Source organism: Antedon bifida, chromosome 8, assembly GCF_963402885.1.
Source record: "Antedon bifida chromosome 8, ecAntBifi1.1, whole genome shotgun sequence".
Classification (NCBI taxonomy): domain Eukaryota; kingdom Metazoa; phylum Echinodermata; class Crinoidea; order Comatulida; family Antedonidae; genus Antedon; species Antedon bifida.
Genome location: NC_136233.1, coordinates 8,270,950 through 8,289,063, shown reverse-complemented (window position 1 = coordinate 8,289,063; position 18,114 = coordinate 8,270,950). Strand labels below are relative to the sequence as shown.

At 34.7% G+C, this 18,114-nt stretch overlaps 2 protein-coding genes and 1 non-coding gene across 6 annotated transcripts in view; 2 read left to right on the top strand and 1 right to left on the bottom strand.

Annotated features, from left to right (window-relative positions):
• Positions 1-9,985, bottom strand: part of LOC144849845 (uncharacterized) — a 54,609-nt gene extending 44,624 nt beyond the window's left edge. For 2 of the 4 annotated variants that reach the window (XM_078706932.1, XM_078706931.1), the window contains exons 1-3: positions 9,635-9,985; positions 6,842-6,988; positions 5,518-5,681 (exon numbers count right to left, since the gene is read on the bottom strand). In XM_078706932.1, the coding sequence (XP_078563058.1) occupies positions 5,523-5,681; positions 6,842-6,988; positions 9,635-9,859 (531 nt within the window). In that variant the 5' untranslated portion in view covers positions 9,860-9,985 and the 3' untranslated portion in view covers positions 5,518-5,522. Of the gene's footprint in view, positions 1-4,389; positions 4,810-5,517; positions 5,682-6,841; positions 6,989-9,634 lie in introns of those variants that run through there. The other 2 variants (XR_013614005.1, XM_078706930.1) reach the window with 2 other exon arrangements.
• A 1,975-nt stretch (positions 9,986-11,960) lies between these two features.
• Trnav-aac (transfer RNA valine (anticodon AAC)) lies at positions 11,961-12,033 on the top strand. The gene has a single exon. It is a non-coding gene; the product is annotated as a tRNA-Val (tRNA).
• Positions 12,034-13,659: 1,626 nt separating this feature from the next.
• LOC144849648 (kelch-like protein 38) lies at positions 13,660-17,351 on the top strand. The gene is made up of 2 exons (XM_078706634.1): positions 13,660-13,739; positions 14,133-17,351. The coding sequence occupies exon 2, from the start codon at positions 14,175-14,177 to the stop codon at positions 15,894-15,896; it is 1,722 nt and encodes a 573-aa protein (XP_078562760.1). The 5' UTR covers positions 13,660-13,739; positions 14,133-14,174; the 3' UTR covers positions 15,897-17,351.
• The last annotated feature ends 763 nt before the right edge of the window (positions 17,352-18,114 follow it).

Below are 18,114 nucleotides of genomic sequence, written 5' to 3'. Positions count from 1 at the left end.
CAACTTTACGAAACAATAAAAGCAACGATTTAAAAAAAAATGTTTCACGGACAATGTGTGACAGGAATAAATATATAGGAATGTTATATTATCAACTTGCAAACATTTTTAAGGTATCCACCTTGAGTATGAAAGATTCTCCTGAATGAATTAATGAAATCTGGACATTTAATTTCACAAAATCTCACATTACTATACGAAACAATAAAAGTAACTCTCTTTTTATATTTCACTGACACTGAGTGACAGGAATAAATATATAGGAATGTCATATTATCAACTTATAAACATTGCAAGGTATATCAACTTGAGTATGAAAGATTCTCATGAATGAATTAACAGAGAATTCCACTGAGTCAATTTGTGTCCTAGAAGCATGTATTGATGATGTAAATTTGTGAAAGTTTCTTAAATGAGGATAATACATTAAAGCTAGTACATGCCCTAGTAAGATCGAGATTGGACTATTGCAACAGATTGCCTCAAACACCTATAATAAAATTAATAGTGCTACCCATCTTGTCCTCCGTTGTTTCCATTGGCTCCCTGTGGAACAGTGTATTGTTTTCAAAGTTCTTTTATTTGTTTTTAAATCCATTCATCATTTATCCTCACCCTATATTTCAGAGCTAATTAAGTTTCATTCGGCAACCTGTACTTGTTTCCTCTGGTCAACATCTGACTCAACCACTCTTGAGTATCCATGGTGTAGGAATAGGGGAGCAATCTTTTGTGATTGCTGCTCCAAAATTGTGGAACTATTTGCCATTGGTCATTCATGAGTATTCCTCCGTTTCGATCTTCAAAGCTCACTTAAAGACTTGTTTCGTTCTGTGTGAATTTATTATTTGCATTGCATTTTGTTTGTTTGTTAGGCAGGATAGTCAAATGCTCACATCATTATGACACTTGTGAATAAATAGCTGATGGGAAGCCTCATCAAGGCCTTGTGTACCGATCAAAAAAAACATTACCGTTTGATGTAATGAATGGTACATGGCAGAAATGAGGCGGATTCTTGAGCAAGAACGGAATTGGAACACTGAGATCAGTTCAGGTTACTGACTCATTGATGACATAGATAATGACCCGGATTATATTCCGGCGCCATCAATCTCAGAAGAAGAAGTTACCCGTGAAGAGGAGCCACAATCACCACCACAAGAAGACAGACATCCAGTCAATCAGGAGCAGCGACCATCCATTTCAGGTGACAGACAGCCTGTAATTCATGAAGAGGATCTACAACCCATCCCAGGAGATGGACCTTCCAAGAAGTCACATAGCTAGTCATCAGGAAGCGGAACTACCACACAAGAGAAAATCGGACCAGAATTATATTAGCTTTGATAGACGTACAATGTAAAGTAGTGAAAGGTTCAGTAGAAGTAGCGATTATCGAAGGTTTGCAACGAGACTTCTGTTAGGACATGACTTAGATGCTCATTGTGGTAACGTTATAGCGAAGGATTTATGTGTTTTGACCAGAGCGCAAGCACATAAAGAGTGTCGTACATGCGCTATATGTCAAATGATGAACAAATCTAAGCGCAAGCGTAAAAATCCATTGATTTCCTATGCCCATAATAGACACGCCATTTAAGAGAATAGGCATTGATATCGTAGGGCCGTTAATAGAAAGAACACAGAAATGAAACAGATACTTATTGACTATTTGTGATTATGCCACTAGATACCCTGAGGCGATTCCTCTTTCCAACATAAGAGCTGAAACGGTAGTTAAGGCATTGATCACTGTTTTCTCGAGGACAGGCATACCTCAAGAAATAGTTCATGATCAGGGTACCAACTTCATGTCAAAGATCATGAAGGACTTATGTAGTAGAGTGCATATAACTCAACTTAAAACAAGTGCTTACCATCCCCAGACTAATGATAGGTGAAGAACATGCAGTGGGAGCCGTAAATTATTGGCAAGAGAAGAACGGTATTCAGTAGCAGAAAAAGAGTGTCTTGCTATTGTATGGGCTATTGGTAAATTAAGATATTATCTATATATATGGTAAAAAGTTTGTTGCATTTACTGATCATAAATCTCGTTTTATATTTCACCTACACTGACCAGAATAACTATATAGGAATGTCATATTTATCAACGTATAAACATATTGAGGTATATCAACCTTGAGTATGAAAGATTCTCATGAATGAATTAACAGAGAATTCCACTGAGTCAATTTGTATCCTAGAAGCATGTATTGATGTTAAAAAAAAGGTGTGATTCAGGATATGATGCAAGAGATCCTGATGGGAGGATCATCAAGGCCTTGTGCACCGATCAAAAAAAACATTTTAAAACCGTTTAATGTAATGACAGAAATGAGGCGGATTCAGATTACTCAAAGTATTGGACACAAAGGCTTACAGAAATTACTACCAAAAAAAGTGAGACTTTCAAAGAATAGAAAAATAACATGCAAGGTTATCATTGGGGTTAGCTGTCACTTTAAGCCTGGTTTCCTGTCAACGTAAAAACTCGATTTTTACTACGACTAAGTCGATTTTTCATGAGAGCATATGTTTTTACAGGAAACCGGTCAACGCCTTTGTTTACGCAAAAACGATGTGGCTGACGGTGATATCGCCGTCGCTGGCTGCTGAGCAGGAAACCGCTAACGTCTGATGCGTTTGTTACGACGATTTTACACGAAATTACAGGAAACTGATGATTTTCTACATTTTGGATGTTTACGTCGCTTATGCTATGTAACGTTACATCACTCCCGAAATTAAAAGACGTTTACTACATAATCTTAAATATAAAATAAAATTAATGACAAAAAAAGGTTGACGTTTCGATACCATCATAGAACCATTTTCCAGAGCAAGTGAAAACAAAACAATAATAATTATGTACACTATAAGCATCCAAGTTGGTGACAGGATATGCAAATGAGGCTAATTAGCTAATTAGCTCCAACTGAATTAAATAAATAAACAATTTTGCTTTGAATTGAATTGTACGGTTCCTGTAATATTTGTTCTGAATTTCTCGAAAATAAAATGGTAACAACCAATGCAAAATAAATAAATGATTATAACCAAGGCTCCCTGATTAATATACTGTAGCATGGAGGAATTTCCCTCCATGATTATAGCATGGAGGAGTAAGATTATACTGATAGTATATACCCTGGTTTAGTTACTTTACAACCTGCGAAAATCAAGTATAAAGACGCCGCTTGTAGAGAGGCGCGACAAAGAGATAGCGGTTTGGGAATATCAAAAGAACGGCCAGAGCGGACATAACAATGTATATATTCCTTGCATTGATGATAACATCGGGCTTCATTCTCAAGAAAAATGCTGACATCGAAAGAAGTAATTTTATTTGACTTGGTCCAAAATTACAGATGTCTTTACGACAAAGAAGTTAAACCATACAAAAATGACAAGAGGGAGAAGAAAATGTGTGGGAGGCGATATCGGAATGGGTTGGTTGGCCCGCAGCTGAATGCCTACACATTTACAATACAAGAAGGACCGCTTTTGTGAGGTAGGCATCGTAACTATTTGTCATATTATTTATGTATTAAGTCAGGAAACAAGCATGCACCAAAGGCCATGCATATACTGATACAGGAGGACGACAAAAACCGGCAAAGAGTCAACAGCCAGTGAATTGTGCAAACTTTGCAGAGATAGACATGTTGGTCATATGCAATGAATATTGGCAGCTAGGTGACTATACAATCACTTCAGAAGGATTTCTTGTTGTGAAACATATAATGTCATTTGGAACATGCATCCAAAACACACATTCATCAGCCATCAACGACTCGAAAACGGCTGTTGCAGATGCCACAAATGATGGTGAACAAACTTGTTTTCTTTTTTTTTTAAAAATGGGGTTTTTGCAAAGGCTGCCAGGAAGTGAAAGAACATTGAAAGAGTTGGAATTGAAGAAAGTATTTTGGAGAAAGAGGCAGCTAATGGTGGACACAAATTCTTGAGTAAAAAACGTCCGGAAACAGGCACGCACCAAAGGCCATGCATATACTGACACAGAAGGACGAAAAAAACCGGCAGAGTCCACAGCCAGTGAATTGTGCAAACTTTGCAGAGATAGACAGGTTGGTCATATGCAATGAATATTGGCAGCTACCGGTAGGTGACTATACACTTCAGAAGAAATCTTTGTCAAATTATAGTTTCCAGCTCTAATCAATAATTATAATCTTGCATGAAATTTAAACATGATTTTCTCAAATACCAATTTTGAATAATTTCTTGGTCTATTATAAAAATTTAAAAAAAAATTGTAAAAACTGTAATCAAATAAAATGTAATAGTTAATTATATCTCAAGCGTAGGTTATAATAGTAAACAACGATTATTTATTTACCTGACGTTTCGCCCACTATCAGTTGGCTTTCTCAAATAGATAAACAAAAATATATAAGTAAACATCCAATTGTTACAAAATGTTTCCAACTTGTTTGTCTAAATATATAGAACATGCATAGATAGGCTCAAACTATGGTAAAGTTTAAAAGCACATCAAACAGCCCTCACCACATTTCTTTTTCTAGGCAAAGATTTAGGATCAATCAGATCTGTCTCCCATAGAGAGGCAAATGAGGCCAGCCAGCCAGAAACATGACATAAATGCTTGTGGCTGATGGTAGTTGAAGTCAGTGGTAATTGGAAGATGTTGTACTTGTACTGCTTGACAACATTACCTCGAAACATGTGGCTGATGGTAAGAGTAGTTGAAGTCAGTGGTAATTGGATCTGTAAGATTGTGTCTTGTAAAAATAAAGTCATCCACGTTGGACCGTCCCATAGCTAAAGAGGCAGAAGAGAATGGATGAAATGACTTATTGGATACAAATAAAAATTTAATTAATAACTTTATCTTTAGTTGATTATTAGTATATTTTAATGTTATAGCTCATCGGAATGAACAGTGACCCATGTGACTGATTATGGAAACTATTGAATAGTTGTAGATATAAATTCATAAAAAAATGTTGTCTATCTGATGTCATGACATCCTCATATGGCCAGTTGAATTCAAAATGTCAGAATTTCATTTATTTCGTAAAAGTTCATCGTGTTTAAAAGAGAGAACATCTCACTTTTACGTGCCCAAAATTGGTGTAACCGTGTACTCTGTAAATAGACATAATTCATCACTGCAAACATTTACTTCATGACATAGAATGGCATAATCATTTTCGGATAATCCGAACTCGTCACAGTGAACAGTTTCTTCAGACAATTTTCTTTCAGAATCAGTTCTAATCAACCTAATTCAACTTTTCAATATATTTTCTATGTTCAAGAATCACTTACTTTCAAGGTGTATGATCTATGTGCATCTAATCTTCACAACCTTTTACCAATATCAGTGCTCATAAATTTCATGCAAGATTGACAATTTTCACATGATACATAACGTGCGCGTACAAGTTTAAAAAGGATTTCAACAATTTCTGTGCACAAATTTAAGACACATGAACTAATGGCATGTAGTATTGTTACAGTACTTACTACATTCATTTATCTTTTTTTTGCAATTCTTCTATATTCTCTTCTTCATTAGACACTTTTTCAGAACCATTCTGCATTAAGATGAGACCAGTAATTATCAACATTGAACCTATCCACCATTTTATACCAAGTGGCTCTCCAAACAATAAATGTCCTATAAATGCCTGCAATAGTTAAATTACAGTAGAATGTTATTATTCAACAGCTCTTACAGTACATTTTGTTTGTTCATCATGTACAGCACTACATACAAGTATTTTGTACAATAGGAAATATAAAAAAACAATGTATTTTCCCCCAAATAATTTTGTTTTTTTATTTAAAAATAATAAAATTTGATAATTATTCATGTTGCATTCATTTTTGGATAAAATATTTTTGTGCAATGTAAACCATAATAATTCAATCTATTGGCTGTGGTTATGTGTTTTCCAAATTTACATGAGAAGCACTGCTGTACTGTAGGTATAACGAAATAATTTTATAAAATAATAACACTAAATAATGTTGATAAATTACAGTATTGATTTAACATTGGAAATTGAATAGGCCTACATCAGTTTTGCTAAAATTGATCAAAATTATGGTGCAGTATTGATCCAAAACATGGAAAATGGAATTTAATGTGGGGAAGTGCTCATTTTTTATTTGATTTGATATAACAACCCACACTACAATAATGAATGGTAAAACACTAAAGAACACATACAAAAAAGAACTTGGGAGTGTGGATCCAATTGGACTTGGGAGCAATGTGCTACAGCAGTTAAAAAAACAAACATATATAGAGAAGTAAAGAAATAATATTGGTAGTTAACTAACAACCCACTATAGAATCCCAATCTAAGAGGCAAACAATAAAACTAGGTGGATAGACAAGCTCAGGCAGATTATGAAATCAAATTAATGATAAATTTCTCTAAGCATCAATCACCATAGAGCCGAAGCCCTGTAGGGCCGCACCGCATGACTTGGCTGAAAACAGAGGCCCTCATCACTGTATATCATGGAGCTCGAGAGACAGTGAGAGCAGTCTCCGTGTCAAGTTACCTACTGCACTCTAGTTCCTCGCCGACCTGGATCATCTACAGCACCTAGACGTAATCCGCCTGTTACAGCTATTCCTTTGACCTTGGCCGCTGCACAGAGGGTCAACTGCCTGCAGGTCACTGACATCGAGTTGTTCGGTACCGTGGACCTCTTTTACGTAATGAATGAATGATTTGAATTGGCATGCACCAGATCACAAGCATGAGAATTGATTGTACTCAATGTTTTATTAATCTACAATAGAGATACAGTACTTTGCATAAATCCAACTTACAGAAAAGAAAAAATTAGATGCACTGTTTGTAACAGTTGCCTGTACAGATGATCTTGAAAGTTGTAAAGATTTTACAAACAATGTCCACATCAATGCATTGAAGAGAAAGATTCCAAAAAATGATAAAGCTTGTAAGTAAAAGGAAATCTGAAAAAAAAAGTAATAGATTGGATTTAACATCGTTATTTGAAAGCAAAAGCAGCCTTTCTGCATTATGTTTTTAATATTAATTTGCTGACCATGTAGCAGGCAATTTATTATTTTATATTGGCACAGTGCATCTAGTTCCCTAGTCTAGGACCTGGGTCAGATTTGTATGCATTTAATTTAGGAGAGAATATCTCAACTGTTATAGGATAATTTGACCCCAAGGAACAACATTGGATATGTGCCAAATTTGCTATCCGGGGCGAACATGCCCAAAACCGGGGTCAAAGGTTAAAAATGTGTGGTTCTTATATCTCGACAACCACTTGTCGTACAGATTTGGTTTTGGGAACAAATTGTTCAAAATATACATATTTATATTCGGTCTAACACAACTTTTAGCGAAAAAATGACCGGAAATGCTTTTACTGACCTTTGACCCAAAAATGACCAAAAAAACACATTTTCGGGTTAAATTATTCTTTAAAATGCAAATGGACAAACTGTATGGTATCAAATGAAAGCATACATAATGTGCTACCCACTGCTACCCAACTTGTATTGAAAATATTTAATTATGAAGCTAATTGTATGGAAAATGTGCATATTTTGATTAACTTTATAGAAAAAATGAATATTTGGTAGCGTAATTGTTATGTTTATGATTAAGTGTTTGGAAAAACTATTTGGTATCAAATGAAAGCCCATAAAATATTCTATCCATTTCTACCCAACTTGTATTAAAAATCTGTATTTATGATGCTAATTTTGTTAAAAATGTGCATATTTTATTATTTTTTTACAAAAATGAGTATATTAAATAGTGTAAATTTATTTTGGTTTATTTATAATATTAAATAATTCAAATGTTCTTTTGGTGTCAAATTGTTCAGAATATACATATTTATATTCAGTCTAATACAACTTTTAGTGAAAAAATAATTTAACCAGAAAATGTGTTTTTGGTCATTTTGGGGTCAAAGGTCAGTAGAAGCATTTCCGGTAATTTTTTCGATAAAAGTTGTGTTAGACTGAATATAAATATGTATATTCTGAACAATTTGACACCAAAAGAACATTTGAATTATTTAATATTATAAATAAACCAAACTAAATTTACACTATTTAATATACTCATTTTTGTAAAAAAATAATAAAATATGCACATTTTTGACCCGGTTTTGGGCATGTTCGCCCCGGATAGCAAATTTGGCACATATCCCATGTTGTTCCTTGGGGTCAAATTATCCTATAACAGTTGAGATATTCTCTCCTAAATTAAATGCATACAAATCTGACCCAGGTCCTAGACTACCCTGCTCATCATTTCAACCAGCGGTTTGAAAATACTAATCCATAATTATGGATTAGTCTTTTCAAACCGCTAGTTAATTAATTAATTCATCTCATCTTTACTCACTGCTGTTTTTATTGAGTACAAGGATTAGGTCGACTCGCCAACATCTCAACATTACCTGTTTTTTTAGTAAGTAGCTAGTACTGTAGGTGAATTCGATACAACTCGGCCCTAAACCGTCTCGGCCAAAGTCAAGTCGGCCCCTAGTCAAGTCGGCCCCAAGTCAAGTCGGCCACACATCAACTCGGCCACACGTCAACTTGACCTCAAGTCAACTCGGCCTCACGTCAACTCGGCCAAAAACTAATCGGTCAACTCGGTCACAATAAAGTATGGAACGCAAAAAGCGAAGCGAATTGATAAAATAATAAAATAAGTTTAAATATATTATTTTTTATAAACATTTTTATTTTACTGTAATCTAATAATATCTACTGTATCTAGGCCTAGGCTAGGCCTATATCTAAGAATATTTCGATTCATTCTGGGAAAATCCTTGTATCAAAATATATAGGCTAGGCCTACATAAACAACATATAGGCCTAGGCCTACTGAGACTAACAATAACATCACAACTAATAATATTTAAATAAATTAAGCACTTTTTGTGTTCCATACTTTAATATGGCCGAATTGACCGATTAGTATATAGCCGAGTTGATGTGAGGCCGAGTTGGCTTGAGGCCGAGTTGACATGGGGCCGACTTGACTTTGGCCGAGACGGTTTTGGGCCGAGTTGACCTGCACCCACTGTAGGTAGATGATGAGTGGCCGACAGATAATATGACCGTTTCCTGTCTGGTGAAAAGAATTGTCAACTTTGCCGATAGAAAACAAGGAATCATTAGATGCAGGGTTGACTGTGCTGGTAATATAAAATACTAATTTATGTGCATGAACCATGTCTAGGAAATTGAAATTTATATGTACATGCTTAACCATGCCAATTGTCTCATCAGTTCAACATTACATTGTGGGCAATCATAATTCATATATTTTCAGCTGAGTCAGCCTTAATTAATATTAATTAATTATAATAATTATTATTATTAATATAATTAATATAATAAACATCATCTCAATTTAGGGTAGTCTTCTTCTTCTTCTTCTTTGGAATACTTACTGCTTAACGATCCTTAATTTAAGGATCAAAACAAGCAGGGTTTGTGCGCATGCGGGGGTCTTTTTGATATATTTAGTCTTTATAGTCTAGGCCTAGCCTATATAGCCTAGGCCCTACTAGGCCTAAATTTTATACTATAGTATTAGGAAAGTCAGTTATAAAATACCGTTTGGCAAATTGTCTCATCTTCTAGGGCTGGGCTTATTTTATCCCCTTGTCCTTGATGAAAGTCAAGCCAGGCATCAATGACATACATCAATGCGGTGGAACCGGCTTCTCTCCCGCGAGTGCAAATCTCCATCAGGACGTCAGAATTTAATGCCAACTTGGCACAAACTGAACCCAATGCTGCACATAGACCAGCGAAAACGGGCAGCAAAGCTCCTATCATAATATTAAGTACTTGTACTTGTTACAATTGCAAATATTAAGCTATTATATTAAGTATTAGGCCTACTGTATTATAAAACTAGGTAGGCCGAGCTAGGCCCTACAACTACTGGATCATGTCATGATCGTCGTGGAGGTGGTATCGTCGTGCAACCATCGTGGGCCGGGTTCTTTGCTGATGCACGCCGCCGCCCGTGTATACTGTATTTGAATAGTATCAGAAGTACAGACGGTAGACAGAAACCCAAATCAAAAATAATCTACATTGCTGCATGGCGACTGGATCCATAGACTACAAAACCTTTTATTATTATACTGTATTTAATATTATTCAGCTGTCGCACAGTTCTGTTTTTATAGATCACAACAAGACACGATTCTACTCGGTGTATTGATGAGAAGAACAATTTTCGTCTGGCCTAATATTATTTATAATATAATTATAACAAATTCGTTTTTCTTGAGTAAATCACAGGCTATAGCCTACTAGGCCTAGAGCTTTATTAGTACAATACACATACTACATACTACAAGCCCAAAACCACTTGATTGAGGTAAGGAAGTTTATGTTTACATAAAAAAAATATTACTTTTAATATTATTATTAAATATTAGTATTACTAATTAGGAATTAAAGGAAATATGAACCACAATGAACCACACCATTAAACGTCAGTGTGCTCTCTGCGGGTTGAATGAAGCTGAATGTTTTCCGGACCCTCTAGACTAGTGGAGTCAACTCTATCCCGGAGATACGACGTGCAAACAAACGGTTTTTGTGGTACAACACCACGGTCCTACTAACTAAACACCACCAGCAGATACCTGTCACGACAAATATGGTCCGGGCCAAAATCGGTCCGGCCGGACCAGTATTGGCTCTAAAACGTAGTCCGCCACTGCCAAAATCGGTCCGGGGGTTTTCTTTTGTCGATTTTATTAAAATTCTAGGCCTACGACTTGTTTTAAGTGGTTTTTGTCTAGAAAAAATATCCAATAGTGAGTATTACTTAGATATCTCCTTCAATAAATGCTCAAAATTAACATATTTTTCACAAAAACAAAGACCTTGTCCAACAACGGATTTCGTCCAAATTTCAGACTGTCCCACGTTCATGTGAATGTGTATGGGACGCCTATTGCCTTTTACACCTGCTATTCTTACACAGTGATATTATGAGTGCAATGAACAAGTACGTTTATACATTTGTTTAACAAGATAGAAGATATATTTAGTGTCAATTATGGAAATAAAAAACGAAAATTGTTTTTCCTGATTTTAAAACTATAAAACAAAAAGGGTTCAAATATAAGGTTGCACAATTAATGAATCATAGATCAAAGTTATATTAGCGTTATAAAATATATAATGAATTTCTTAATCTATTAGTAGGCTTATACTGTACTTTTTAGGGCATAACATTTTGCGACAGAAATAGGTTATTTTGCTTAAAATACCCTTTTTTGCTTAAAATAATAATTGTACGATATTTTGTGCTGTTCGTTATTTTTGTTGCTGCTGAAAAAGATTGTTCTGAATTCTATCTTGTCAAAAAGTCTATAATGTATTCTACCCTGGCCGATTCCAGTGTACTGTAACAGTATTCATGTTTTTACTCGGGGGTACCCGAGTCTAAGACTCACTAACCTTATCCATCTGGACATTATTGAGTAAAAAGTGCGATTTATAAAGTACTACTCCTCCCTTATTCGTTGTAGTATTGAGCTGGGATTTGGCATGATTATACTACAGAGACATGTCCTCAAAGCTATAGAGCCGGATTTTTTATTTGTTAATTAATTTGTTATGTTGTTATATGCAGCTTCTTGGCGTAGTGGTTATCACGTCTGCTTAACACGCAGAAGCTCCCCGGTTCGAGCCAGGGTGAAACAATTTTTTTTAAACTTTATGGTGAAAAGCACTGTATACGCAATATGATATACAGTATATCTTATTTTTATTATTTTTTTAAATACTTATTCTGTGTAACCGGTAATTATCACTTTTACACATGTTTATTTTGCTTTGTGCTTATTACCATATTTATTTGTAATTTAAATGAATTAAAAAACTTTGTGTAACCCACATTTTTGGTGTAAGAGGTTTCGTAGTGTAGTGGTTATCAAGTCTGCTTAACACGCAGAAAGTCCCCGGTTCGAGCCCTGGCGAAACCTATTTTTCTTAAACTTTATGGTGAAATACTGTATACGTAATATGATATAGAGTATATCTCGTTTTATTACTTTGGGTACCTGAGTCTAGGACTCTCTCATCTTTTCCTCTTCTTCTTCCATCCAGACACTATTGAGTAAAAAGTGCGATTTATAAAGTACTATACTCCTCCCTTATTCGTTGTAGTATTGAGCTGGGATTTGGCATGAATATACTACAGGGACATGTCCTCAAAGCTATAGAGCCGGATTTTTTAATTTCAAACCGGATACAGCCATATCACGTCTCGAAGATAGTACCGTATAGCCGTAATTTGGTAGCGAGGTTATTGATGTGTATGTGACGTTACATCCGGTCTTATGACGTCATTACAGCTTCTTTTGCTGTACCCCGAGTATCGCACATTCGTGCTTGTTTTTTTCTCTTTTGTGGTTAACCACCACCTTTATTCATTCAATCTTTCATATGTATTATATTCACATTTCATTTTCGTATGTTAAATTTCCATTTTTCGTTATTTTCTGATTTTTACACTTTTAACCTTTATACATAGGCCTACTAGTGTTGATTATGCATACAAATAACCATAAAAACTTATCCAGACTTCATTTTGTACATGATATAGTACATTTTAAAAATACAGTATATTTTGGAAATGTATGTCATGTCACTACATAAATACACTTTAATTATGGATGCCACTTATAAGTTACAACTGTGTGTTCATTTCTTTTAAAATAAGTTTAAACTGAATCTAGGGATTCTGGCATACAGGTTTTTTAAACTCAGTTAGAATTTTGATTGTGTATACTGTATGACGTACATGGCAATTAAGTACATTGATTTTTTATTTGACAGTTACATCCTAACAGGAGTTCTTTGAACAAGCTACTGCTGTTATCTAACTTTTTAAATATATTGTCAATTTTATTCCACAGTATGTGATTACTACAATAATAAAACATATGTTTTTCATCTTCAATGACTCCACAATTGTTACTATACAGTTTTAGATTTATAGGTACGATTCTATTTAGTAATTTTTAATATTCATGTTAGTAGTAATTAATGGTAGCAGGACGATTCGGCCCTGAGACGATTTGGCTGGGGACGATTTGGCCCGGGACTATTCGGCCCTGAGACGATTTGGCACACTTGTGCTTATCGGCTTTGATATGCATTTTATAAGTATTTTCCCCCAAACTTTAATTTCAGAGAGACTATGAGGATAAAGATGCAAAAAAGCAAACATTTTGAAAAAATTGTCGAAAATGATCATTTTTTAGCTTAGCACGAAAAAACAAAGTTTTAAACCTTTAAAAACTTGATAAATACCACACAAAATGTGAGTGAGACATTTCGTCCCACAAAGTGGGACGTTTTGGCCGAATCTGTGCGTTTATACAAATTTATCTGTTTTTGTCTATTTTTTTTTATTGGTCTAATGTAAACCTACTCAATTCATGTATTCTTCGTAATACACTGGGACATAGGTAATGACCTGTGTACTACTATAAGCTTTTACATTTATTTGCTATGTGGTGCATATAGGCATAACATTATTTCCTGATAGTGTTTACTTTATAGATAATTCTATTGTCTGCTTTGTGAACTTAATCAAGCCTTGTCTGGATTAAGAGGTTACTAGATAGAACCAGGGAAGCCTTGTCTGATAGAACTAATCAATATCATTGTTACGAATATTCATGTATCTTAATTCAAGGTTACAGTTTGATTGGAAAATATTCTGCATTATAAAAATAGTACCGGTAGGCATACACAAAGCCACAGGGCTACCAACTGGGCTACAGTAATAGTATTCTTGAGTGCCTAGGAAATGCTATGGCCATGGACCTAGATTCCGGCTTGGACAGTGCACATTGAACACACAAGCTAGTATTCTAAGTTTAATTGTTTTTGGAACATTCTACACTAAACTTCTAATTTGAGTTTTAGACAGTAAGCTTGGATTGGAACAAAAGTCTTCTCAGCTAGTGTTCCATGGAGAACACAGAATATCTCACCTGTTGTATCTAGCCTTTTCTCGTCTGACTAAATTTCTTATAAAAATTGTTTTGAATGGATTGTTTTTATATTTCAGCAGCCAAAAATTTACTGTCAAGAAACCTACTTGTAATGTACGATGGCCGAAAGTTCTTCATTGAAACCTGCAGATGACAAACAACTGAAAACGGAAACATGTAGTCAACCACACGACATCCTTTGTTCGCTGGATAACATGCGAAAACGTGGAGACCTTACAGATACCATCATCCACATACACAAGAGAACCTTCCATGCACATCGTGCAATATTGGCTTGCAGTAGCGAGTATTTCCGTGCAATGTTTACTAGTAATCTTTCTGAAAGCATCAATGGCGTTGTACACTTTAACAACCAAATTGATCCTCACATTTTCTCACTTTTGCTTGACTATTCATACACAACAGAGTTAACAGTGACTGATTCAAATGCACAAGCTTTGTTAGAAACAGCATGTCATTTGCAATATAATAAGGTGATCGATGCATGTTGTAACTTCTTAATACAAAATCTGGATCCACCAAATTGCTTAGGAATACAGAAATTCTCTGAGAGGCTTTCACTGTGGAATTTGTATAAGAAGGCACAACAATATGCACTGGATTATTTCATGGAGGTTGTTAAACATGATGAATATCATCAACTAACACTGCAGGAGTTACAGCAGTATCTGTCAAATGATGAAATAAACATCGATAGAGAAGAGTCCATTTACAAAGCAATATTTGCCTGGATTAGATCCAATGATAACCAGGAACTGCTACCATCTCTTCTGTCTTGCGTCCGTCTGCCTTTCACAAGACCAGACTTTCTACTTGAACAGCTTGACAATCCGCTCATTAAACAAAACCCAGAATGTGCTGACATGCTGAGAAGTGCCAGAAATAACCAGCTACGTTTACGAGAAAAATACCTTTGTGATTCCACTCTCATTCCTCGTTATTCCACCAAATCCGAAGTAGTTGTGGTAATGGGTGGCAGCTGCTCTCATGATCGTGATGTGTTTTATTACAATCCGTCAACCGATCGTTGGGGTATTCTTACAAGACTACCTAATTTGGATATATTTGATTTCGCAGTTGGGACTTTAAACAATTGTATTTACATTTCTGGTGGAATAAAGTCTAAAATCGTCAGTAATGAAGTGTATTGTTATGATGTCGATAAAGCAAATTGGCATTCATGCAAGAATTTTCACATGCCACGTACCCAGCATTCGTCCATTGGTGTCAATGGGTTTCTCTATATAATTGGAGATAACAGGATGGTTGATATGGTTGAAAGATTTTCTCCTGCTGAAAATCTATGGGAAGTTGTTAATCCATTACCAGTTGCAGTATCTTCTCCTGTCGTCGTTTCAAACAAACATAAAATATATGTGACGGGTGGTAGTGCTTGTAGTCAGTTGAATCAGTTTCAAAACATCCAGTGTTACGATACAACCAATGACACATGGACAGTGATAAGAGCAGTAAGCATTCCAAGAAAGCGGTTCCCAGCAATAGTTATCGATGACATCATGTATATACTGAGTGGGTATGGCGTTAACGGAATGCAAGTTTATGACATCAAATCCGATAGTCTATTGCCACCAATGTTGTTGCCAAATAAGGAGCAAAATTTGTTTGGGGCTGTAGCTGTGAGAGACAAGATATATGCTGCCATCATAAACAAACATAAACAACGACAATGTGATCTTCAATTGTTCGATCCACGAATAAAAGAGTGGCAGAAAAAAACAACAATGCCAAGTGCTGTTGGAGTGGACGGACATTGCCTAAGCATCTATAAGTACTTAGGCCCGCCATTTTCAAGCAAGTAAACCAGCCAATGGTAGGCAGGATGCGATATATTTTTTTCGTACATAAGTTGAGGACCCCTCATGAAACGTCACAAAATAAACATAAATATTCATTAGTCATATCCATAAGGTGTGACATAAGAATTGAGCTAGCTACAATTCGCTAATGCAAACGCTTTCTCTCGAGCCGTCTGTTTAGTCGAGTGGATCAGACTATGTACTTTACATGTAGATGTATGAGGTTCGAATTCCATGAACTTCTTTTTACTTTATAGTAAGAGAGAGATTATTAGAGGGTTAGGTTTAGTATTAGGAAGTAGTTTGGCTGTCTTTCACATAAGGGGTCCCCAACTTATGTACAAAAAAAAAAATCGCAGACAGAATACAGCAACCCCACCCCTTACACAATTCTTAATGTTCTTATTACATTTGTTTTCATAACATATACATTTTGTGCATCCTGTGCTTCAAAATAATTTGTATACATGTGTACAAAATTACAGTCACTTAATTATAAGTTTACAGTATGTCTCCGCCATTCAAACTGCTTATTTTTTCAAGTTTAATTGATTATAAATTTAGAAAAAATTCAGGGGTGCTGTTGCGGTTTGCATGTGGGGTATATTGCATTCAAAGAAGCAATAAAACCTCCAGTATGGAGTCATCAAAGTGTTAGTATATAAGAAGTTTTAGAGGTTTAATGTCAAAAATGGAGGGGAGATGTAAGGGGAACATTTTCAAGGACATGTGCAAGTGATTGTATTTAATAAAATGCATTCCAAAATCAGGCTTTTAAGAAACCAGACTGGTGGACTTAAAATGAACTATATAGATATTCCAAACCACCTATTGTATGCATACAGTGGTTGTCTTAAACTGAACATAGGCTTGTATTACTGTTTCAGATTTGTTTATATAATTGAATGTACAATATTATAATTTCAGAGGATTACTTATTAAAAGATTGTATTACCGTATATAGTGTTTAATATAGACCTGTCGTTTTCACAACAAGCAACTCGACTATGGAACTATCAAGTAAAAAATAATTCTATGCATGTTCATATGTTGCAGAGTGTGCGCAGAATTAATTTTCTACTAGAAAGGCACATAGTTGATTGGTGCATCATGTGACAACAAAAGGTCGCAATTCTTTAGAACCTATACAAAAAAGTCACGATATGAAATGCATATATTTTACAAATAATATAGTTATCGCTGTTACATAGCCACAGTAAGCTATATCATACTACTGTACTGCTTTTTGATTTCTAGAATATTGCTACATGATTTTAATGGAGCTGGTTTCCTTCCTTATATATTATGTAGTTTTATTGACGGCTATATTAAATAGAGTATGTTTTATTTTTGGTATCATACTGCTTATTGAGTTCTATCAAAAATATTTTTATTTTAGTGGAGCTGGTTTCCTTGTTCAAGTACTAACATGTAGTGTATTGACCAAAACAGTGTTAATCCAGGAATCATATTGAACATTGTTTAATAAAGGTCAAACATTGTTTGGAGATACTTTATTTTAATAAAAATGCTATTATGCTATTTAAAATAGCATATTTACAGTAATATCATATTGTACTAATTGCTAATTTAAAAATTATACCGAAATAGCCACACTATTTTTATCTTTGTGTTCAAGTATATTTACAAACTTATGATAAATTGTATTAATACAGTAATTATTTTTGAGAAATGAACCCAAACCAATACAGTAACAGAAAGGGGACAATAGTTTTTGAGTGATATCAGAGGCTAAATTTAGGTACATACTCTCTTCTGATATCATAGCGACTAATATCAACAAATTAATGTTGATAAGAATTGAAAAATGATGGCCTGATATTAAGATCAAATTTTGTTATAATACAATATACGTCTGTAGTGTACAACTAATATTTAAAATAATATAAATTCCATAGTTGCAATTTTGGGAATCATATATACATGGTTTTTGTATTTAAACTGGATGTCAAAATGTGTGTTCAATACCTACTTTAAAACAATACAAAGTGCATGGTAGTAAATATGGAGAAAGCCGATAGTATTATAAAATTGTTATTTATACAAAGGATTAAAATTCTAGAAATATCGGTCTGGTAGAATGAACCATCATTTTTTAGATTTGTAAGCTAAAGTGTATGTTACTTAATAAATGTTTATGAGTTGGATAGTGAGAATATTTCATGAGTTGAAAAATTGACTGCTCTATTTTTAACGAGGC